The sequence below is a fragment of the Melanotaenia boesemani genome, chromosome 12 (assembly GCF_017639745.1).
Source record: "Melanotaenia boesemani isolate fMelBoe1 chromosome 12, fMelBoe1.pri, whole genome shotgun sequence".
Taxonomy (NCBI): domain Eukaryota; kingdom Metazoa; phylum Chordata; class Actinopteri; order Atheriniformes; family Melanotaeniidae; genus Melanotaenia; species Melanotaenia boesemani.
The window spans coordinates 14,188,398-14,206,538 of NC_055693.1; the positions used below are offsets into that span (position 1 = coordinate 14,188,398).

General features: G+C 37.7%; 1 protein-coding gene across 1 annotated transcript; it reads left to right on the forward strand.

Annotated features, from left to right (window-relative positions):
* Positions 1-1,139: 1,139 nt before the first annotated feature.
* cbsb (cystathionine beta-synthase b) lies at positions 1,140-15,325 on the forward strand. The gene is made up of 15 exons (XM_042001994.1): positions 1,140-1,261; positions 2,050-2,400; positions 3,272-3,378; positions 7,760-7,894; positions 8,039-8,118; positions 8,200-8,404; positions 10,003-10,094; positions 11,247-11,366; positions 11,458-11,542; positions 12,219-12,324; positions 12,889-12,966; positions 13,042-13,176; positions 13,429-13,537; positions 13,639-13,723; positions 14,379-15,325. The coding sequence occupies exons 2-15, from the start codon at positions 2,057-2,059 to the stop codon at positions 14,534-14,536; spliced, it is 1,839 nt and encodes a 612-aa protein (XP_041857928.1). The 5' UTR covers positions 1,140-1,261; positions 2,050-2,056; the 3' UTR covers positions 14,537-15,325.
* The last annotated feature ends 2,816 nt before the right edge of the window (positions 15,326-18,141 follow it).

Genomic DNA, 18,141 nt, shown 5'->3' on the forward strand with positions numbered 1-18,141 from the left:
AAGTAATATATTTACAGTGCCTCAGTAAATAAAGTGAATGACTTTTTGATAAACTAATATTAAATGTACCAGCTGGGGATAAAAAACAATGGCTGATGATTTGAATAACTTAACATTTGTAAGGCATCAGGAATAAAGATCACTTATGAATATTTTCACTTCTGATTTTGAAATGCATCCACCTATAAAATGGTCAAGCTATAAGATAATCAGGATATTGATCAGCGGTAGCTGGTGGACAAAAGCTCAGAGTCCAAAGAAAGAAAGACAAGATTAACAGTAGCAGCCAGGTGTGTGTCAGATGGCTGCAGGTGGACAGGTGAGTGCTCTGCCTTGTTTGAATTCATTTTTCTTTACTGCTTTGTCAGGGTCGTGGGGAAGCTGGACCCTATTCCAGCAATAAGCAGACGAGAGGCAGGGTACACCCTGGACAGGTCGCCAGTGCATTATATAGTAATAAAAAATAATAATAACAGCATGTCCATTTAGATTAAATGACTCATCTGTTTTAGTGTTGTGTTGATGTAATCCACCTGGAAATAATACTCTGAAAAATGTAATGTTTTATTACTATTGTCAATGCATCATTTTTATTGAACCAAAGTTACTTTAGGTCCACTATGTTACAGTGGATGAAGAAAAGCAATCTGAGAATATTTAAAAATCTGCAAGCAAATTTCTTAATGAGCCGATTGGCCCCTGAAGCCATGTTTAAGTGGGACACATGCTCTCATCATTACTGACCCTCATTAGATATTACTAACCTGCATTTTGTTCTTTTTTGTTTTGTAGAGACAAAACTGAAAAAGAATCATCAAGGGAAGCTTATCTACAAAGTAAGTTCTAATAAAAGTATATTCTAAAAGAAAATAAACAGTTTAATTAAAAAAGCTCCACTGTGTGGAACTTAATTAACTTTACTGGAATTTAGATGGGTGCAAATTATGGAGGGTTACAAGGGAGACTGGAGCCCCCTCTTCACAACAAGTAAGAGCTCTCCACCTCAGTATATAAATGTAAACATAGCCAAACATCTCTTTATGCTGTAATAATATGCATTAAAAACAATTATCATCAATGCAAAAGATATAGTTTTTACATTAAAAAAAAAAAGAAAAAAAAAGCTCCCCCCCCTTGTTTGCTTCATAGTGGTTCGGTCCCCTGCCTATAGTCCCCAAACCCCCACACACATTGGCCCTGGGAAAGAGTGTCTTTTGTGTGGAGCCGTCTTTGGAAGTGTGTCAGTCCTGCCCCACCTCCAGTGAGTAGTATTTTTTTTCCTTCTTCTTCTTCCAGAAGTAAACAGATCATAGTAGGATGCATCAGACAGAACTTAATTGAAAAGGTAATTATAACCAAAGCTAATTGTAACCAAACTGGAGTTTCTCCATTCAGTTAACTCAACCAATGCTGCCATATTGACATGGAGCTGCTGTGTCCCTTATGTCTGTTTACGAAGGCAGGATGTCTGTGCACAGTTAAAACCATCAGAAGTCTGTTCAATTTCAAGCAGTTTTGCATTATTCACTGTGATGTTTTGGCAGTGCTTACAAAAAGCTTTGTAACATTTTTATGTGTATTTTAAGCTTTTTTATGTATTTTTTTTGCCATTAAAATGACACACCTTAGTGTTAGGGTATAAGTACAAAGCATGGAGACAAGTCAGTATGCATTTAGTATAGCAGTACTTTTCATTGTGTGATATGTGACCATTGCAATTTATTTATCTGTTGCATAGTTCAGCAAAAAAAAAAAAAAAAAAAAAAAAAGTTGTTACTGTGTATGTGTACCATATCTTATCTCAGTGATTCCCAATCCTGGTCCTCAAGGCACACTAGCCTGCAGGGAATCACTGTCTTATGTTATGAGATATAGTAGAATGTTGGTGCAAGTGCAAATACAAAAATAAAAAAATAATAACAATGAGAATTCTCATGATTCGTGAAGTGTTGGCTAGATTTAAGCAGAATGACATTGCTCCGTCAAAGTTGAATTTGAAAAGGTTTTGTGTGCATGTGTGATTCTAACACTTGTCCCATCTCTCTGCAGGCCAGTTATGCCTTCTGTTTCTGGTACTTACTCGGAAGATGGAACTGCTCTCTGCCCGCATGTAGCTTACCTGATGCATCCAGATGTTACTCAAAATCAAAAATCTGCTAGTATGGATGGAGATGCTGAAACTGCCACTAGTGGTCACAGGCCACCTGCAAATGGAGACAATGACGGTCTCCAAAATGAGGGCCAATCACACAATGAGAGTGGAAAAAATGGTGAGAGTGGGCTGAAAAACATAGAAGGCACTGTAGATCAAATGCAATGGATCCGCCCTGATTTGCCCAGCAGATGTACCTGGAAACTTGGTGCTTCAATTTCAGAGTCACCTCACAGCCACCCAGAACGGTAAGACTCACACTGACAAGTGATGAAACATATGCAAGGAAATCAGGTGGCAGAGGCGGCTGAAATAAGAAGAAAGGAAGCATGCAGCATGCACTGATATTACACTACACACCATCATCCGATTCATTGCCCAGTGGACTCTAGTCTTCGCTTTTTTATAAGCTGCATTAAAGCTAATTTATGAAATCAGACTCTAGCTGTATGAAACAGATAACATAGCAAGACAGAAAAAACCACATGTATAAAAAATGAAGGACTAATGTCTTTAATAACGGTGACATCAACATCAATGATAAACCAAACTGTTGACCAGTATACAAACTGGATATCCAAAAATCTTGACTTTGCTGCTCTGCTAAATACATTTTCTAGTTATGGCAGTGAACATGAAAAGTGATTTGGTTTTCGTTTTAATACAGCTGATCGCTAGACTGCAAGTTCTTTTTTGTGCAACTATGATCAAAGCCATTGTGTCAGGATGGAGTCATGCATGTTGGCTGCATGTCCACATTTTCCCACATTGGTTTCTAGGATGGATTTAGTCATAATAAGTAAAGAACTTAAAAGAGAAAATAATCCCTTTTGATTATCTAGTAGCTGTCATTATTTGCGTGCACAAGTTTACTTAAAGAGTGTGCTTACTGTGTTGCTGATGATCACTGTTTTATTTTCTATGCAATATATAGTTATACTACAGACCACCTGGAACGTTAAAGCCCATCTTAAATTGTTCACATCCATTAATAATTGCTTAAAAGAGGGAAAGAAAAAAAATGCTGTAGTGATATCATAGCAGAAAACCTCAGATACTGGTGACCATGTACATATTTCCACACCTCTGATGATGTATTTTCTCCTTTATCCATTCCAGCACCAAACCACCCACCATTCTTCCCAACATCCTTGGACACATTGGACACACACCTTTGGTCCACTTGAACAAAATCCCAAAGGAGTTTGGGATAAAGTGTGAAATTTGTAAGTGCAAATTGTAAATTGAGACACATGCATATACACAGCCATCAACACAGGAAGATATATTGGGTCCTTTACGTTCATTTAATTTAAAACAGAAACTTCTGGGGTGCAATGAAACTGGAAAAATATATGTTGGATTTACCAAGGAATGAAAGACATCAAAAGCAAAAGTCTTGTAAAGATTAAAAAAAAAGAAAAATAGAGAGAAACTAAAGTTTCACTAATTAACTTGTAAAATATCAGTTATCAAATTAAATAAAGATGGAGAAGACTTTTTTTAATAATAGCTAGGGAATTTTGCTTTGTAGATGTTTACCGCAGTAGTTAAAAGTAGTTAAAAACTACTACTGAATTACAAGAACTAGCAATCATAGCCTATATCGCCACCCTCTGGCAACTTTACCCAAACTATTTTATTTTATTTTACACCAGCCAGCAGAATTGTGTATGACTCATGTTTCATGTTGCGACTTTTTAAAAAGATGGTTTTAGATTTGCTTAACCAGTGGATGGAAACTTGGCTAATATCACACCTGCACATGTTGCAACAACATGGATCTAAAAAAATAATCCAGCAAGTGTTAACCTGGCCTGTATGCAGTCCACACCTGTCGCCCACTCAACACACCTGGTGAATCGTAAATTAAACATTCAATAAAATAGGAACTGAATTGCTAATTCCATCAGTTTGATGCAGCACAGTAACCATAACCCTATCCTATTTTTTTTTTTTAATATATGTTTGGGATCAAATTCAGAATGGATATATTTTTCAGATAATAAATGTTTTCATATTATCTCTTTTTCTTAGTTTTTTTTTCATTTTGGGAAATAGTTGTAAATTTAACATCCATTCATGCATTATTCTTTAACAGAGCATGATGATTAAAACTTTCTAAAAAATAAAAAAGCAGTAGCAAAGACAGGACTTTGGTGTGGCGTCTGATTTTTATGAATGGCTCTTTAATAAGAACGGCTCCTCAAGACCCAGCTTCCTTCAGAGAGCTGTAAGTCTTCCTGGACGTGGCTGTAGCTTAGCAGTAACAAACTGGAGATTGAAATTTTACCTTTTATCCTTAATCACAATGACTTCTTTCAGGGGATCAGCCTCACAGACTAACATTAAATTGATACATGCAACTGGAAGAGCTGTCGTTGGCTTTATCACCGTATCCCTGTTAGGTTATGGCTCATGTGTTAAGAAGGGAGCTTTTGGACTTAAGTTGGTTGCCGAGTGACTATTGGGGTTTTGTTTGAGGAGGCATGTGCTCTCATGAATGGGGGCGTAAAAATAAAAGACTCGTTGTTCTTTGTCCCAGCAGAGAAAAACACACCTGCAAAAATAATGCAATTTGAAACTTTAAAACTTTCAGGGTATTTGGTAAAGATCTCCTCACTCGCATCACTTCAGAGCCAGTGAGGTTTTGGGTTCAGTGAGTATGAAAGTACACAGAGGCATCAGCTTAAATCTTTAAAGAAAAGCCCTTTTTCACTCACTAAAAGTCACTGAAAGTCAGGCTTGTTTTGTTCACATGGACTGATGAGACAGATGTTGTCTATATTTTATAAAATATTGCTTTGACTTGAGAAGGACTAATTTAGTTCACTTCTCATCATTTATATATTTACTAAGTGAATAGCTGAAGCTAGCAGTAGCTGACATTACAATACCTCCATTATTTTTCTCCCCACTACTTTTTTGTTGCTGTCACTACATCTAAAACAATGACACATCCTGATGTTTGACTCAACCTATCATTGTGTACTACAGCATAAAAATAGCAAATAATTCTGGATGGCAAGGTTACATTTATTTAGGAGCATAAAAACTTCATGCTGATTCTCTTTTTTTAGTTTTAACTTTGAAAAGCAAACTTGACCCAGATGATCTTAGAAGTCCCAGTGGCTCGTGTGGCACTAGCAGATCAGATATATAGTTTGGACCAGAGCTGTTCAGTGCATTGTGCACCAGTAGAAACACTTTAAAATCAATTATTTGGCAGGAAGTCAGTTAAAAGATGTGAGAAGAACTGGAGTGATATGTTCCCCTTTTTGGTCTTTGTGAGGATATGACATGTAGTCAAGCTTACTGAAAACAAATGCATGAAGTAGTTTTCCTAAATCTTGCTGAGCCATCAGTCCCTGTATTCTAGATACAGACGTGGACAAAATTGTTGGTACCCTTCGTTTAATAAAAGAAAAACTCACAATGGTCACAGGTATGATTTGAATCTGACAAAAGTAATAAATAAAAATTCTATGATATTTTACCAAAGAAAGTCAGACATTGCTTTTCAACCATGCTTCAACAGAATTATTTAAAAAATAAACTCATGAAACAGGCCTGGACAAAAATGTTAGTACCCTTAACTTAATATTTTGTTGCACAACCTTTTGAGGCAATCACTGCAATCAGACAATTCCTGTAACTGTCAATGAGACTTCTGCATCTCTCAGCCGGTATTTTGGCCCACTCCTCATAAGCAAACTGCTCCAATTGTCTCAGGATTTAGGTCAGGGCTCAAAAGGCCACTTTAGAATAGTCCAATGTTTTCCTCTTAGCCATTCTTGGGTGTTTTTAGCTGTGCGTTTTGGGTCATTGTCCTGTTGCAAGACCCATGACCTGCGACTGACCCAAAGCTTTCTAACACTGGCCAGCACATTTCTCTCTAGAATCCCTTGATAGTCTTGAGATTTCATTGTACCTGCACAGATTCAAGACACCCTGTGTCAGATGCAGCCCCAGAACATAACAGAGCCTCCTCCATGTTTCACAGTAGAGACGGTGTTCTTTTCTTCACACTCTTCGTTTTTCCGTCTGTAAACAGAGCTGATGTGCCTTGGCAAAAAGTTCCATTTTTGCCTCATCTGTCCATAGGACATTCTCCCAGAAGCTTTGTGGCTTGTCAACATGTAGTTTGGCAAATTCCAATCTGGCTTTTTTATGGTTTGTTTTCAACAATGGTGGCCTCCTTGGTCGTCTCACATTAAGTCCACTTTGGCTCAAGCAACGACGGATGCTGCGATCTGACACTGATGTTCCTTGAGCTTGAAGTTCACCTTTAATCTCTTTAGAAGTTTTTCTGGGCTCTTTTGTTACCATTCGTATTATCCGTCTCTTTGATTTGTCATCAGTTTTCCTCCTGCAGCCACGTCCAGGGAGGTTGGCTACAGTCCCATGGATCTTAAATTTCTGAATAATATGTGCAACTGTAGTCACAGGAACATTAAGCTGCTTGGAGATGGTCTTATAGCCTTTACCTTTACCTTTAACTTGCTTGTCTATAATTTTCTTTCTAATCTCCTGAGACAACTCTTTCCTTTGCTTCCTCTGGTCCATGTTGAGTGTGGTACACACCATGTCACCAAACAGCACAGTGACTACCTGTAGCCCTAGATATAGGCCCACTGACTGATTACAAGATTGTAGACACCTGTGATGCTAATTAGTGAACACACCTTGGATTAACATGTCCCTTTGGTCATTATTTTCTGTCTTTTGTAGGGGTACTAACATTTTTGTCCAGGCCTGTTTCATGAGTTTATTTTTTTAAATAATTCTGTTGAAGCATGGTTGAAAAGCAATGTCTGACTTTCTTTGGTAAAATTTCATAGAATTTTTATTTATTATTACTTTAGTCAGATTCAAATTATATCTGTGACCATTGTGAGTTTTTCTTTTATTAACCGAAGAGTAACAACAATTTTGTCCACGTCTGTATACCCTTCAGGTGGTAAGATGCTGATTTGGTTATTGCTTTAATATGACAAAACAGTCCAAAATGACACCATGGTTTCTGGCTTGATCTGTTGTTTTGACTGAAGTTATTTCTTTATTCAGCTGAAGAAAATTCTGGCACACTCAAGTGTTGATTTGACCCAAGCACGAGACCAAAGTCCTCTGGTGAGACAGTACTATACTGGAAGACACGAAACATATAACAATGCAAGTGGAAGACATTAAATATGTCAGTTGACAGTGAGCATAATATTTAACGTGGATGTCCTGCTGTAATCTGTTTTGCTTGTTGTTGGTCTCAAACATGTAAGCATTCATTTTTAATCAAGATGAAGACATTGTCATATGTTAAAGGTTTACAGTTTGTTTTGGCCATTTCTTTTTGTACATTTAGGAAGTAAGTCATGATACACAGAACAACAGACAGACATACATGTCATTCAAACAAAAAAAAAAGGGAGGGAAGAGAATAAAAAACAGCACAGACCCAAGACAGTTACAAAAATAAATAATTAAATAATAAATAAAAAAAAAAGGACCCATTCTTGTCTGTATGTATGGTCTGTGTTGGTGTTTCATGACCACAAGCACATTAACACGCACAGTAATGTTGTTTTTTGTTTTTTTGGGTGACTTTGTTAGTGGCCAAATGTGAGTTCTTCAATGCGGGAGGCAGCATTAAAGACAGGATCGCCCTGCGGATGGTGGAGGATGCTGAGAGAGCTGGGGTCCTCAAGCCTGGAGACACAATCATTGAACCCACCTCTGGAAACACAGGTTATAAGATGATTTGATACAAGTTGTGGTTAGCAGATCAGAAACAGATCCACTGATAATAGCGTTACTACCTACATGGTCATTTATAAAAAAAAAATTAAAAAAAAAACCTAAATAAAGACCTTCTCTTTTGGCTGCCTGCAGGTATTGGCCTTGCTCTCATAGCTGCTGTAAAAGGCTACCGGTGCATTATTGCTATGCCTGAGAAGATGAGCATGGAGAAGGCAAGTACCGGTTTATGAGCATGACTTTCCATAAATTCAGTGTGGGTTAATTCCTGTTGCTGATCTTACTTTGTGTTATAGGTGGATGTGCTGAGAGCTCTTGGGGCAGAAATTGTGCGCACACCTACATCTGCTGCTTTTGACTCACCAGACTCTCACATACGAACAGCCTGGCTTCTAAAAAATAAGATTCCCAATTCACACATCCTCGACCAGTACCGGAATGCCAGCAACCCACTGGCTCACTACGATACCACAGCTGAGGAGATACTGGAGCAGTGCGATGGTTTGTGCTTCCTTTTCTTTTTTTTTACCCACCTCTGTGTTGGTTACAATGGAAACATTTACAACTTGTGACTTTGCTCTTTAATAACTTACATATTATGACTTTGTGAAACATCGAGGCAACAGGGATCGGGGCGAGGGAATCCTACCACAACATCACACAAAATGATAATCACTAGTTTTATTCTGTTTGGCTTAAATACTTAGTTTCCTGGGAATATAGGAACATGAAAACCGGAATCATAGACACATAGAAACCTGTTAAAATAAAACCCAAGAAAATTAATAGCACCATAGGAATTCAGGACTTTCAGAACCTATTTCCCTGGGACCATAGTATGCTTAAAAAATATAACATAGGATCACAGGAAACTGGGACATTGAGGATGTAAAAGATATTTAGATCGTAAGACATTTTGGGAATTTAAGACCCTTTATACATAAAACTCTGGGAATACAGAACCTTAAAAGGTTTGATCCTGCGAAAGAAATACCCCAGTGATAAAGGGCCTTGGGAACCTAAGTTCCTGGGCTTTGGGGACTTGAAATGAAAACATTTTGACCACAGCAATCTTTTTCTGAGCTAGGAACGTCTGAGATGTCCATTCCTTGACCCTCTCCATTTTCACTGCACAAACTAAGAGCAAAACAAAGTTTTATCCCAAAGTAGCCCTGGTACGCTGGTTGTATGCTTCAGATTACACAGTACCTACTTGAGCTTGAAATTAACATCTAAAGAAGAAAGACACCCTTCTAGTGAATAACATGCAGAGTTTGTATAAAGTTGTATGTAGCTTGAGTGTGTTTGCCCTAATTAAGAGCATCATAAAACACTTCACTTCAAAGTTCTGTCTTGTCACTCTAAATTATTGATTATAACTTGAATGAACAGTTCTAAGATGGATAATTTCATATGCTTAAAAAAAGCTAAATGTTTGCAGCTTAGTGTGGGTTTTAGCATAGTGGTCTGAGTATACCTGGTGAATTTCTGCGTCGTGCTGGTTATTAAATTGTCGTAATACAGCAGCATCTTTTGGGGAAAAAAAGTCTCCATTTATTATCTTAAGACAACAAAGAAAAAGAGAAGAACGCCGACTAAGTCTGCTCACTCCAGTTCCTATACAATTGAAACAGAACAAAATTTAAACTAGGGACGATGAACCTCAGAATATTTTCCCACAACCATCGGTTGCCATTTCACCATATAGAAACACATATTGTATTGATGACAGAAATAGAATTTCACACAAAAATATAAGAAACTATAGGATGGACTGGGATAACGAAATGATTAAATGACGAAGGCACCCACCTACAGGGGAGGTGTACAAAAAAGGAGAGGTATGGTAGCTTAAGGAATTTATAGGGGGTCCTAGGAAGAAAAAAACAGGAAGGAGGGGATATAACTTAAAGTAAAATAATGATTTTTTTTTAGAGATTCCTTCAGGTATTTTAACACTTGATTTTGTGTAATTATAAACCAGTGTTTAAGTTAACTACATTACAGTTTGAGCTAATGCTAACTCTCAGTTTAACATCTAAACAAGCAAGTAGTATTTAGTTTGAGGTGTGGAGGATAAAATACAGTTTTCATTGCAGGTAAATTGGACATGTTGGTGGCTGGAGCAGGCACAGGTGGTACGCTCACAGGTGTTGCACGAAAGCTGAAGGAAAAGTGCCCCAATATCAAGGCAAGACACAAATTCAATATAATGCACAGCCTATTTAATATGTGTACAGGTTTTATCATTTGTAAGCTTCTAATGTAACAAAACTACATACCTTGAATACATCTGTGAAACTATTGTTTGCTTAATCAGATGTGTTGCCACCCCAAAAAAAAAGGGGGTTGGACCGCCTTTTCGCTTTGGTCACGGCAGTATTCGCTGTGGCATTGTTTCAATAAGCCTCTGCAATATCACAAGATTTATCTCCATCCAGTGTTGCGTTCATTTTTCATCAAGAACTTGCATTGATGATGTCCAACCACTGCACAAAGCCTTCTCTGGCACATCCCAAAGGTTCTCAATAGGGTTCAGCTCTGGACTCTGTGGTGGCCAATCCATGTGTGAAAATGATGTTTCCTGCTCCCTGAACCACTTTTTCACAATTTTAGCCCTATAAATTCTGGCATTGTCATCGTGGAATATGCCTGTGCCTTCAGGAAGAAAAAATCCATTGATGGAATAACCTGGTCCTTCAGTTTATTCAGATAGTCTTGTAGGCTTGTACGGTCAGTCCTAGGCCTGGTGGCTGCATCACTTCATCCGCCTCTCTTCTTACTCTGATGCACCCATCACTCTGGAACAGGGTAAATCTGGTCTTATCAGACCACATGACTCTTCCATTGCTCCAGAGTCCAGTCTTTACACTCCCTAACAAATGTAAGCCTTTTTCTCCCTTTGCATTGTAAGTGTGGAAATGTTCTTACTTTCACTATTAAACATGGCCCTGAGTTCTACTGTTATTTTTTATTTATTTATTTTTTTCAGTTTGATTTCACCAAACATTTAATTGATCACCGATCAGTTTCTGCAATCTCCTTATGTTTTCTTTTTCTTTGATGCATGCCAATGATTTGACCTTTCTTAAACAAACTAAAATCTTGTCCACAACCATGGGATGTGTCTTTTGACATGGTTGTTTAAGAAATGAGACGCTACTCATTACATCAGCTGGGTTAAATAACTTGTCAGATGAAAGATAATTGCCCATGTAGTAATTATCTAATAGGAGGCCTGTACCTGTTTGCTTAGTTAAATCCAGATGATGACTTTTTTTTGGCCAGGCTGTATAATTGTTACCCTCTTAACATTTATGCTGCATTGTTCTTTTGTTTGTAGATAGTTGCCGTGGACCCTGAAGGTTCTGTTCTGGTAGAGTCAGAAGAACAGAATGAAAAAGCTCATTTTGAGGTGGAGGGTATTGGATATGACTTTGTCCCCACAGTGCTGGACAGATCTGTGAGTACTTTTGTGCATTTATATATTTACACTTAGTACATATTTAGCTAACATGCTGTTCAGTTATCCTCTCAATCACAAATCTCTGCAGCTTGTGGACATGTGGTACAAATCAACTGACACAGAAACATTCACCATGTCACGTAAACTGATCAGAGAGGAAGGCCTTCTGTGTGGTGAGTCTTTTGAACACAAAGGGTACCCATTTTTGGAAATGGGAGGTTTTATAACAGTGAGTTTCATCCATAAAGCAACAAGGAAAACATCTTGATCCTTTAATGTCTTATGTGTAATATATTAAACTAACAGTTCCTGAGACCTATCACATCATTTCTTGGTAAAAACTTTGCCCCAAACTATGTTGTATAAAATCTAATACTTGTCTTCTTCCACCTGATGGATACCTTTTGTACTACACTAACTCTGACATATCACACAGTAATAAAAGGTATATTTAAGTGTTTATTACACTGTTATTATTGTTTTTACAGTTAGCTAAAGGTCCAAATAAAATCTTTAGATAAAAAAAAACTATTTTCTGCCTATTATTTCATCAACCAGGTGCATATAATGGCTAAGTGTCAAAGAAATCAAATATTTAGAGACAATATTAAAAAGTGCAACTCATTACTAGACCCTTACCAGACCACAGCTCGGGTTGTAGTGCTCTGTGCACCTGAGACTGGAACTAATGCTGCCCTGTGCATTCAATACTGATGCAAGGGGTTCTTGACCAAGTAACAGTATGCAACGAGTTGGGAATGAGAATTCAGATTGCTTATATTTGAACAACCTTTTTATCAGTTTGCCCAATCTACATACTGATATACATATCTGCATGTATTTTTGCAGGTGGCAGCTCAGGTTCAGCGATGGCAGCAGCAGTGAAAATGGCCCAGCAGCTGGAAGAGGGACAGCGCTGTGTGGTCATCCTGGCTGACTCCGTCCGCAACTACATGTAAGAGACATTATCACAGTTGTATCTAACTTTTGTCGGTCTTTACAACCTATTTCAGTATATATGTATATGTATATGTAAGCAGATTGTAATGTGAATATGGCTCAACATAACACAAAATATTTCAGACAAGAAAATGTCCTGCACAGAGCTGGACTGCAGTTGTGGTGGGAGTAGGGTCTGTAGCCAGACAGGATGAGAAAACAGGATTAGAAAATACTTTACAAAAAAGGAAGATTTAAAAAACTCAGCCTGAGCAAAAGCAGTGGATTTGAATATATAATCTAAGATAAGGCTTTTTTATTCATATCAGAGACAGTTGGAGATGAACAATCGCTGAGAGTCCAACAGCTGCACCAAGAACTACACGTGTTACAAAGTCCACATCAAAAGTCCGAAACACAATAAAGTTAGCAACAAAACAATAGGTTTTGTTTTGTTTAGGTATGTAACGATGTTTACCAGTGCTGAATATAGGTAACAAAATTTCTAAAGTCTAATAGGATGAAAACCAGCCTGACTTTGTTGCTCCTGTCCTCACTCAATGCTGGATTTTATCCTCAGGTCAAAGTTCCTCAGTGATCAATGGATGTGTGAGAAAGGTTTCCTCAACCTGAAGCCTCCGATTGACCCCCAACCCTGGTAAATAAATAAATGGATGTAAAAAAAAATCATCCAGGTGAATGTTAACACATTATTTGTTTTGCTTTCTTGAAGGTGGTGGAACATAACTGTCCAGAGTTTACAGCTGTCTGCCCCCCTTATTCTTGCACCATCCCTGTCCTGCCAGAAAACCATTGAGATCCTGAGAGAAAAAGTGTTTGATCAGGCCCCAGTCATCAATGAGTCAGGGTGTGTCTCTTCAAGAAATATTTATTTTTCTGATTATATTGCTCAGATTACAAAACTTAAATTTCTATCAGACACACAGCAGGGGAATCCATGCAGATTTCTAAAATGTGAACAAATCACTTTAAGTACATTTAGTATGTAGATGAATCCTCTGAATTATAAATACTTTTCACCTAGAGCTCTTTCAGCAGAATACACCTTCAGTTTTTGAAGATAAATGACATGCATTTGCCATCTCATGTGATTCCACAGTGCAATCATGGGAATGGTAACCCTGGGAACTATTCTTTCCTCCGTGCTGGATGGGAAGGTCAAACTTTCAGATGCTGTGAGCTTGGTGCTCTGCAAGGACTTCAAACAGGTCAGTCAGAGTGCAGAAATGAGATAGTATGGATGGAAGAAATGCTCCCACCAATGATAGCAAGTAAATATACGTGTTTATTTCTACATGTTTACTTACAGGTGCACCTGACAGACAACTTGGGGAAGTTGTCTTGGATCCTCAAAACACACAACTTTGCCCTGGTTGTGCATGATCAAACCCAGTGTAAGAAACATGATTTCTTATACAGGCCTGTTTCCTGCAGAAAAAAAGCATAAAAATGGCCATATTAAATGATAATTAAACATTAATTTTACTGTAATTTTTTGTTACATATAAAACAAAATCAGGTAGACAACTCCACCTATGTGGAGGTGTTGCATTTTATGTCAAAAGTTTCTTAAAGGGTTTTAAAGGGTTAAAAATTCCTTATTATTTTATGGGAATCTAAAAAATGGATCATAAAACAGAAACCTCTTCCTTTTTAATCAAGACTAACGATGTCCTTTTAAATTTCATAAGCAAAGTCAGACAGTTTTGCCTTTAAAGTCATATTTACACACCAGTTTCTTCAAGATTAAACTAATATGTGGCCTAGTCCCAGAGTTTTTAATAACTAAGAACTTTATAGAGAAGAATTTGCTTATACACATAAAACAAGTCTTGCAGGGCAGGTACAAATATGTCCTATAAGCAACATGTACCACTGCTGAATTCCTTAACTTGCTCTACTACTAGGAGAATTTTTTCAAACATTTGCAAAAATGTAGTTGTTTGAAATTATTAATTATAAAAAATTCCAATAAACAAAACTAACAAACAAAATCCAAGTTGTGAAAGCTCTGATATGATCCTCTATTTTTCTTATGTGTCTGTCCAGATGAGGCTGATGGGTCATCTCACCAGAGACACGTGGTATTTGGCATTGTGACGGCAAGTGACCTCCTCAACTACATCATCACACACGAGGGGCAGAATCGCTCACCGTCCAAATGCCTGTTGTCAAACAGCCCATCTGTGGGACCGGATCCAGTTTAAAATGTGGAGAATGCCTCCTACTCACCAAGAAGTTAAAAATCTGTGATTTTTTTTTATTCTTTTCAACCAGTTCAAGGAAGACAACAAAACAAAACATCAACAAAACAAATTAATTTATTGTTTTGTTACAATAGACACAGGTATTATGTTTTCCTGGAGTACCGTCCAGCTGCTGTTTATTAAGCTTTTAATCAAGACTTCAATTTAGTATTAGAGATAGAAAAAAATATTTGAAAGAGACAGAGAAAAAGGGGGTAGGATATGCATCAAATGGTCTTTGCCAAGAACTGAACCCAGGCCAGCTGCAAAAAGGACATTTAGTCTCATCACAAGGGATGACTATTCAACTAGTTGGGAAATCTAGTGGCCTATTATTTAGCCGTTTAAAAAGATTCAGATATATGTCTGTGCCTTTTAGCCTAAAAGCTACACCTTTAGCAAGGGACTGATATATGAAGCATACTGAGGGAAGATAAAATACACAGTTGGTTTGGATTTTTAATTGGGCTTGTTGATAAGAACACTGTGGAAGGATGTTATTCTTTAATATGCCAAGTATGATTATATAGTTTAGTCATGATTGATGATAGACAGATATGTAACAGTTATTGACCTAGTAGTTCTAAACACTTCATTAAATGAGTGAAAAATCTCTAAAACAAGCTTGTTAGCTGTGTCTGAACTTTGGCATCAGATGTAGATAAACTTTCTGGAACTTTCTCAGGCATCTGGTGACTTAAACGTTTCCCTGGTTTGAATAATTACTGTTTATGTCTGATTATATTTGATTTGTGGTTACTTTAGTCTCAGTTGAATGATTAACCTGTGAAGTTTATATGTGACAAAAGATAGACAATGATTTTAACATTTTTTCATTTTATCTGGATGTGACAGTCTTATAGGTTTAACTGTATCTTAGTTTACAGTGTTCTCTGTACTAACTGGAGTTTTAAAAAAGATAAACACAAGTCTTCTAACATAAAGTAGAGTGACTACAGTTTTGGTCTCACCTGGTTTTCTTTGTTGTTTGACAACTTCGTTTTTGTGTTTCTATGGATTTGTTAAAATTGCATTGCATCTAAGGAGGGACTTGTAACTTCTTCCTTACAAATGGGTCTCTAGATTCTAACCATCTTTATGAGCCCTGCTGCCTGTTGATTTTTACTGGATACTTTAATTTTAACTTAAAAAAAACATTAAGAAAAACTGCATATATAACATAAGTGTGCACGATATTTTAAAGTTTTATTCTAATCAGGCTTCAGTGATCAGCATCTCACTACATTTCTTGGTGTGTTATCCTTCCATTCCTTTAACTACCACAGGTGGTCCAGCAACACATTCATACACATAACAAGCAGACATTGTATCAGCTGAGAAAATGTACAGCTACAACATCAGCTATAATCAATAATGTTTACAAAAGAAAGGATTTATTTCTCAGTCCAAAAGAAAAGTTGCAAATCCTACATCAGATTTCAGTCCTTTATTGCCCAAAGGCAACACGATTATGGATTCTTAGTTTGGCTCTACCTTTTACTTATATATATGTATGTATATATAAATGTTTGTATGTATGTATGTATATATATATATATATACATACATACATACATATATCTTCAGCCTCTTTACTGGCAATCCATGTGATTTGTGAAAGGACAGAGGCACAATGGGGGGGGGGGTGTCGAAAATTGAACCACCTTTGTGGTTTTGAGACAAGATGAGAGTCAGTAACAGGCAAAATAGGGCTGCCTTGTGTGTGCTTCTTTAGTATTAAGTTGGTATTATTGTATTACAGTATTACTTCCTCACCTTGTCCCATTTTCCAGTTTGTGTAATTTTGATCACCCTGCTTTGAAGGAGGCGATTAGGTAACATTCTTGGTTCATAGCTCTCATTTAAACCAGCCTCAGTAAAATATAACATATAACGAATAACAATTTAACCACTGTTTTGTTGCACACTACTAATGTATTGCAGTCACGTGAGCATTAAAGGTGTTTGTGACAACTTAGTTTCAATTCAGTTTGAAAAGTGGGATCAACAGATCACATAATAAGGTCTCAGGCTTGCCAACAAACTTATGCACTGGTACAACCTCCTGTAAGCCTCCTCTCTCCTCATTGCTTCCTCCTCCAGGTGTACGATAGAAACTGAGGCATTTTGCTTAAATTGATTTCTGGATCAAAGGCTTGGAGATGGAAGAGAGAAAAGATGAGGGAAAAATTAGATAAATGAGATGACCCTCCCCCTCTCCTCTCTCATTTGTCTAATTTTAATCTCATCGTCTCCTCCTGCCTGTGACCCAGAAATCGCTGACATGAAATATTTTCAAAGGTCATTTTAAATCCTGAAATGCACCTGAAGGAGAGAGAGGAGTGAAATGAGAGGAGGCTGGAGAATGGAGGTGGACAAGAGGAAGTGCTACAAAAGTCCTACACTGTAAATTGATTTAACAGTAATTATAAATGTTGTAAACCTTAGTTTAAAGTGACGGCTTCTAAGCAAGGATGCTTCATTTGATAAATGCCTCTCACCTCGTCTCCTTCTCTTCCATCCCTGGTGGAAGGGACTAAGACATGAGGGGCAGAGTTCAGGAGAGGAATTGAGTGTTTGCAAATTGAGAAATTATATAATAGGATGTGTCTTGCATCATCACTTCTGCCATGCTGCCATACTAGGCTCAGCTCCTAAGTATTCTTATTCAAAAACCTACTGAAAATGATCCCTCCTGCCACTGTTCCTCTTCTAAATGTTTCTGACTCAACTCTGTACCTTCAACCTGCTGAGCTCAGCTCCAGGCTCCCTTCTGTAACATCTTCCAGCAAAGGTTTACAGACTCAACCATCCTGATTTAGCTTGCACAGCTTACAACTTGTTAATAAACTCTCCCTTTCATGCCTCTGTTTCCTGGTCTCTGTATCCTACCTGAAATTTCTCCTTCACTTGCACTATTCACAAAGGGATGTTTTGCATTCCCCTGTTTAAATCAGCTGTGAATGTACAGCACTGTTTTCAATATGCATCTAGTACAGGTATGGCATGAAACAGAATGGGAATTTCAGTGAAGCAGATTCACATTGAAAAAAGATGTTCTCCTAGAGTCAGGCCTTTTAAGTCTGGAAGAAGAAGCAGATGTAAGTTAATTTCATATTTAAGAAACCATGAAGGTGTTTGCATGTTCTCCCCATGCACGTCTTGGTTCTCTCCAGGTTCTCTAACATACATATTGGTTAATTGGTGATTCTATGCTGGCCCTCGGAGTGAGTGAGTGTACATGATTGGTTCTCTTGTTTGCCTCCTGGTTGGCCATGCGATGGACTAAGGGCTGGTGTACCCCACCTCTTGCCCAACATCACCTGAGATGGGCTCCAGTCATTGCAAGGATGAATAAATTGATAGGTATTGTACTGGTACGTTCCTTATCCGTGTGCAGTGTCTGAAACAACCAGAAGGAGGCAGAAATAGCACATGCTGCTGAGAGACGGTAAGCGAGATCACATGTGGTACATTTTTAAGTACCATGCTCTCAGCATATTCAGTTCATTGTGCTGCAGTGAGATTCAGTCACCTTCATGCTGCTTTCAGTCAGAAATAGCACT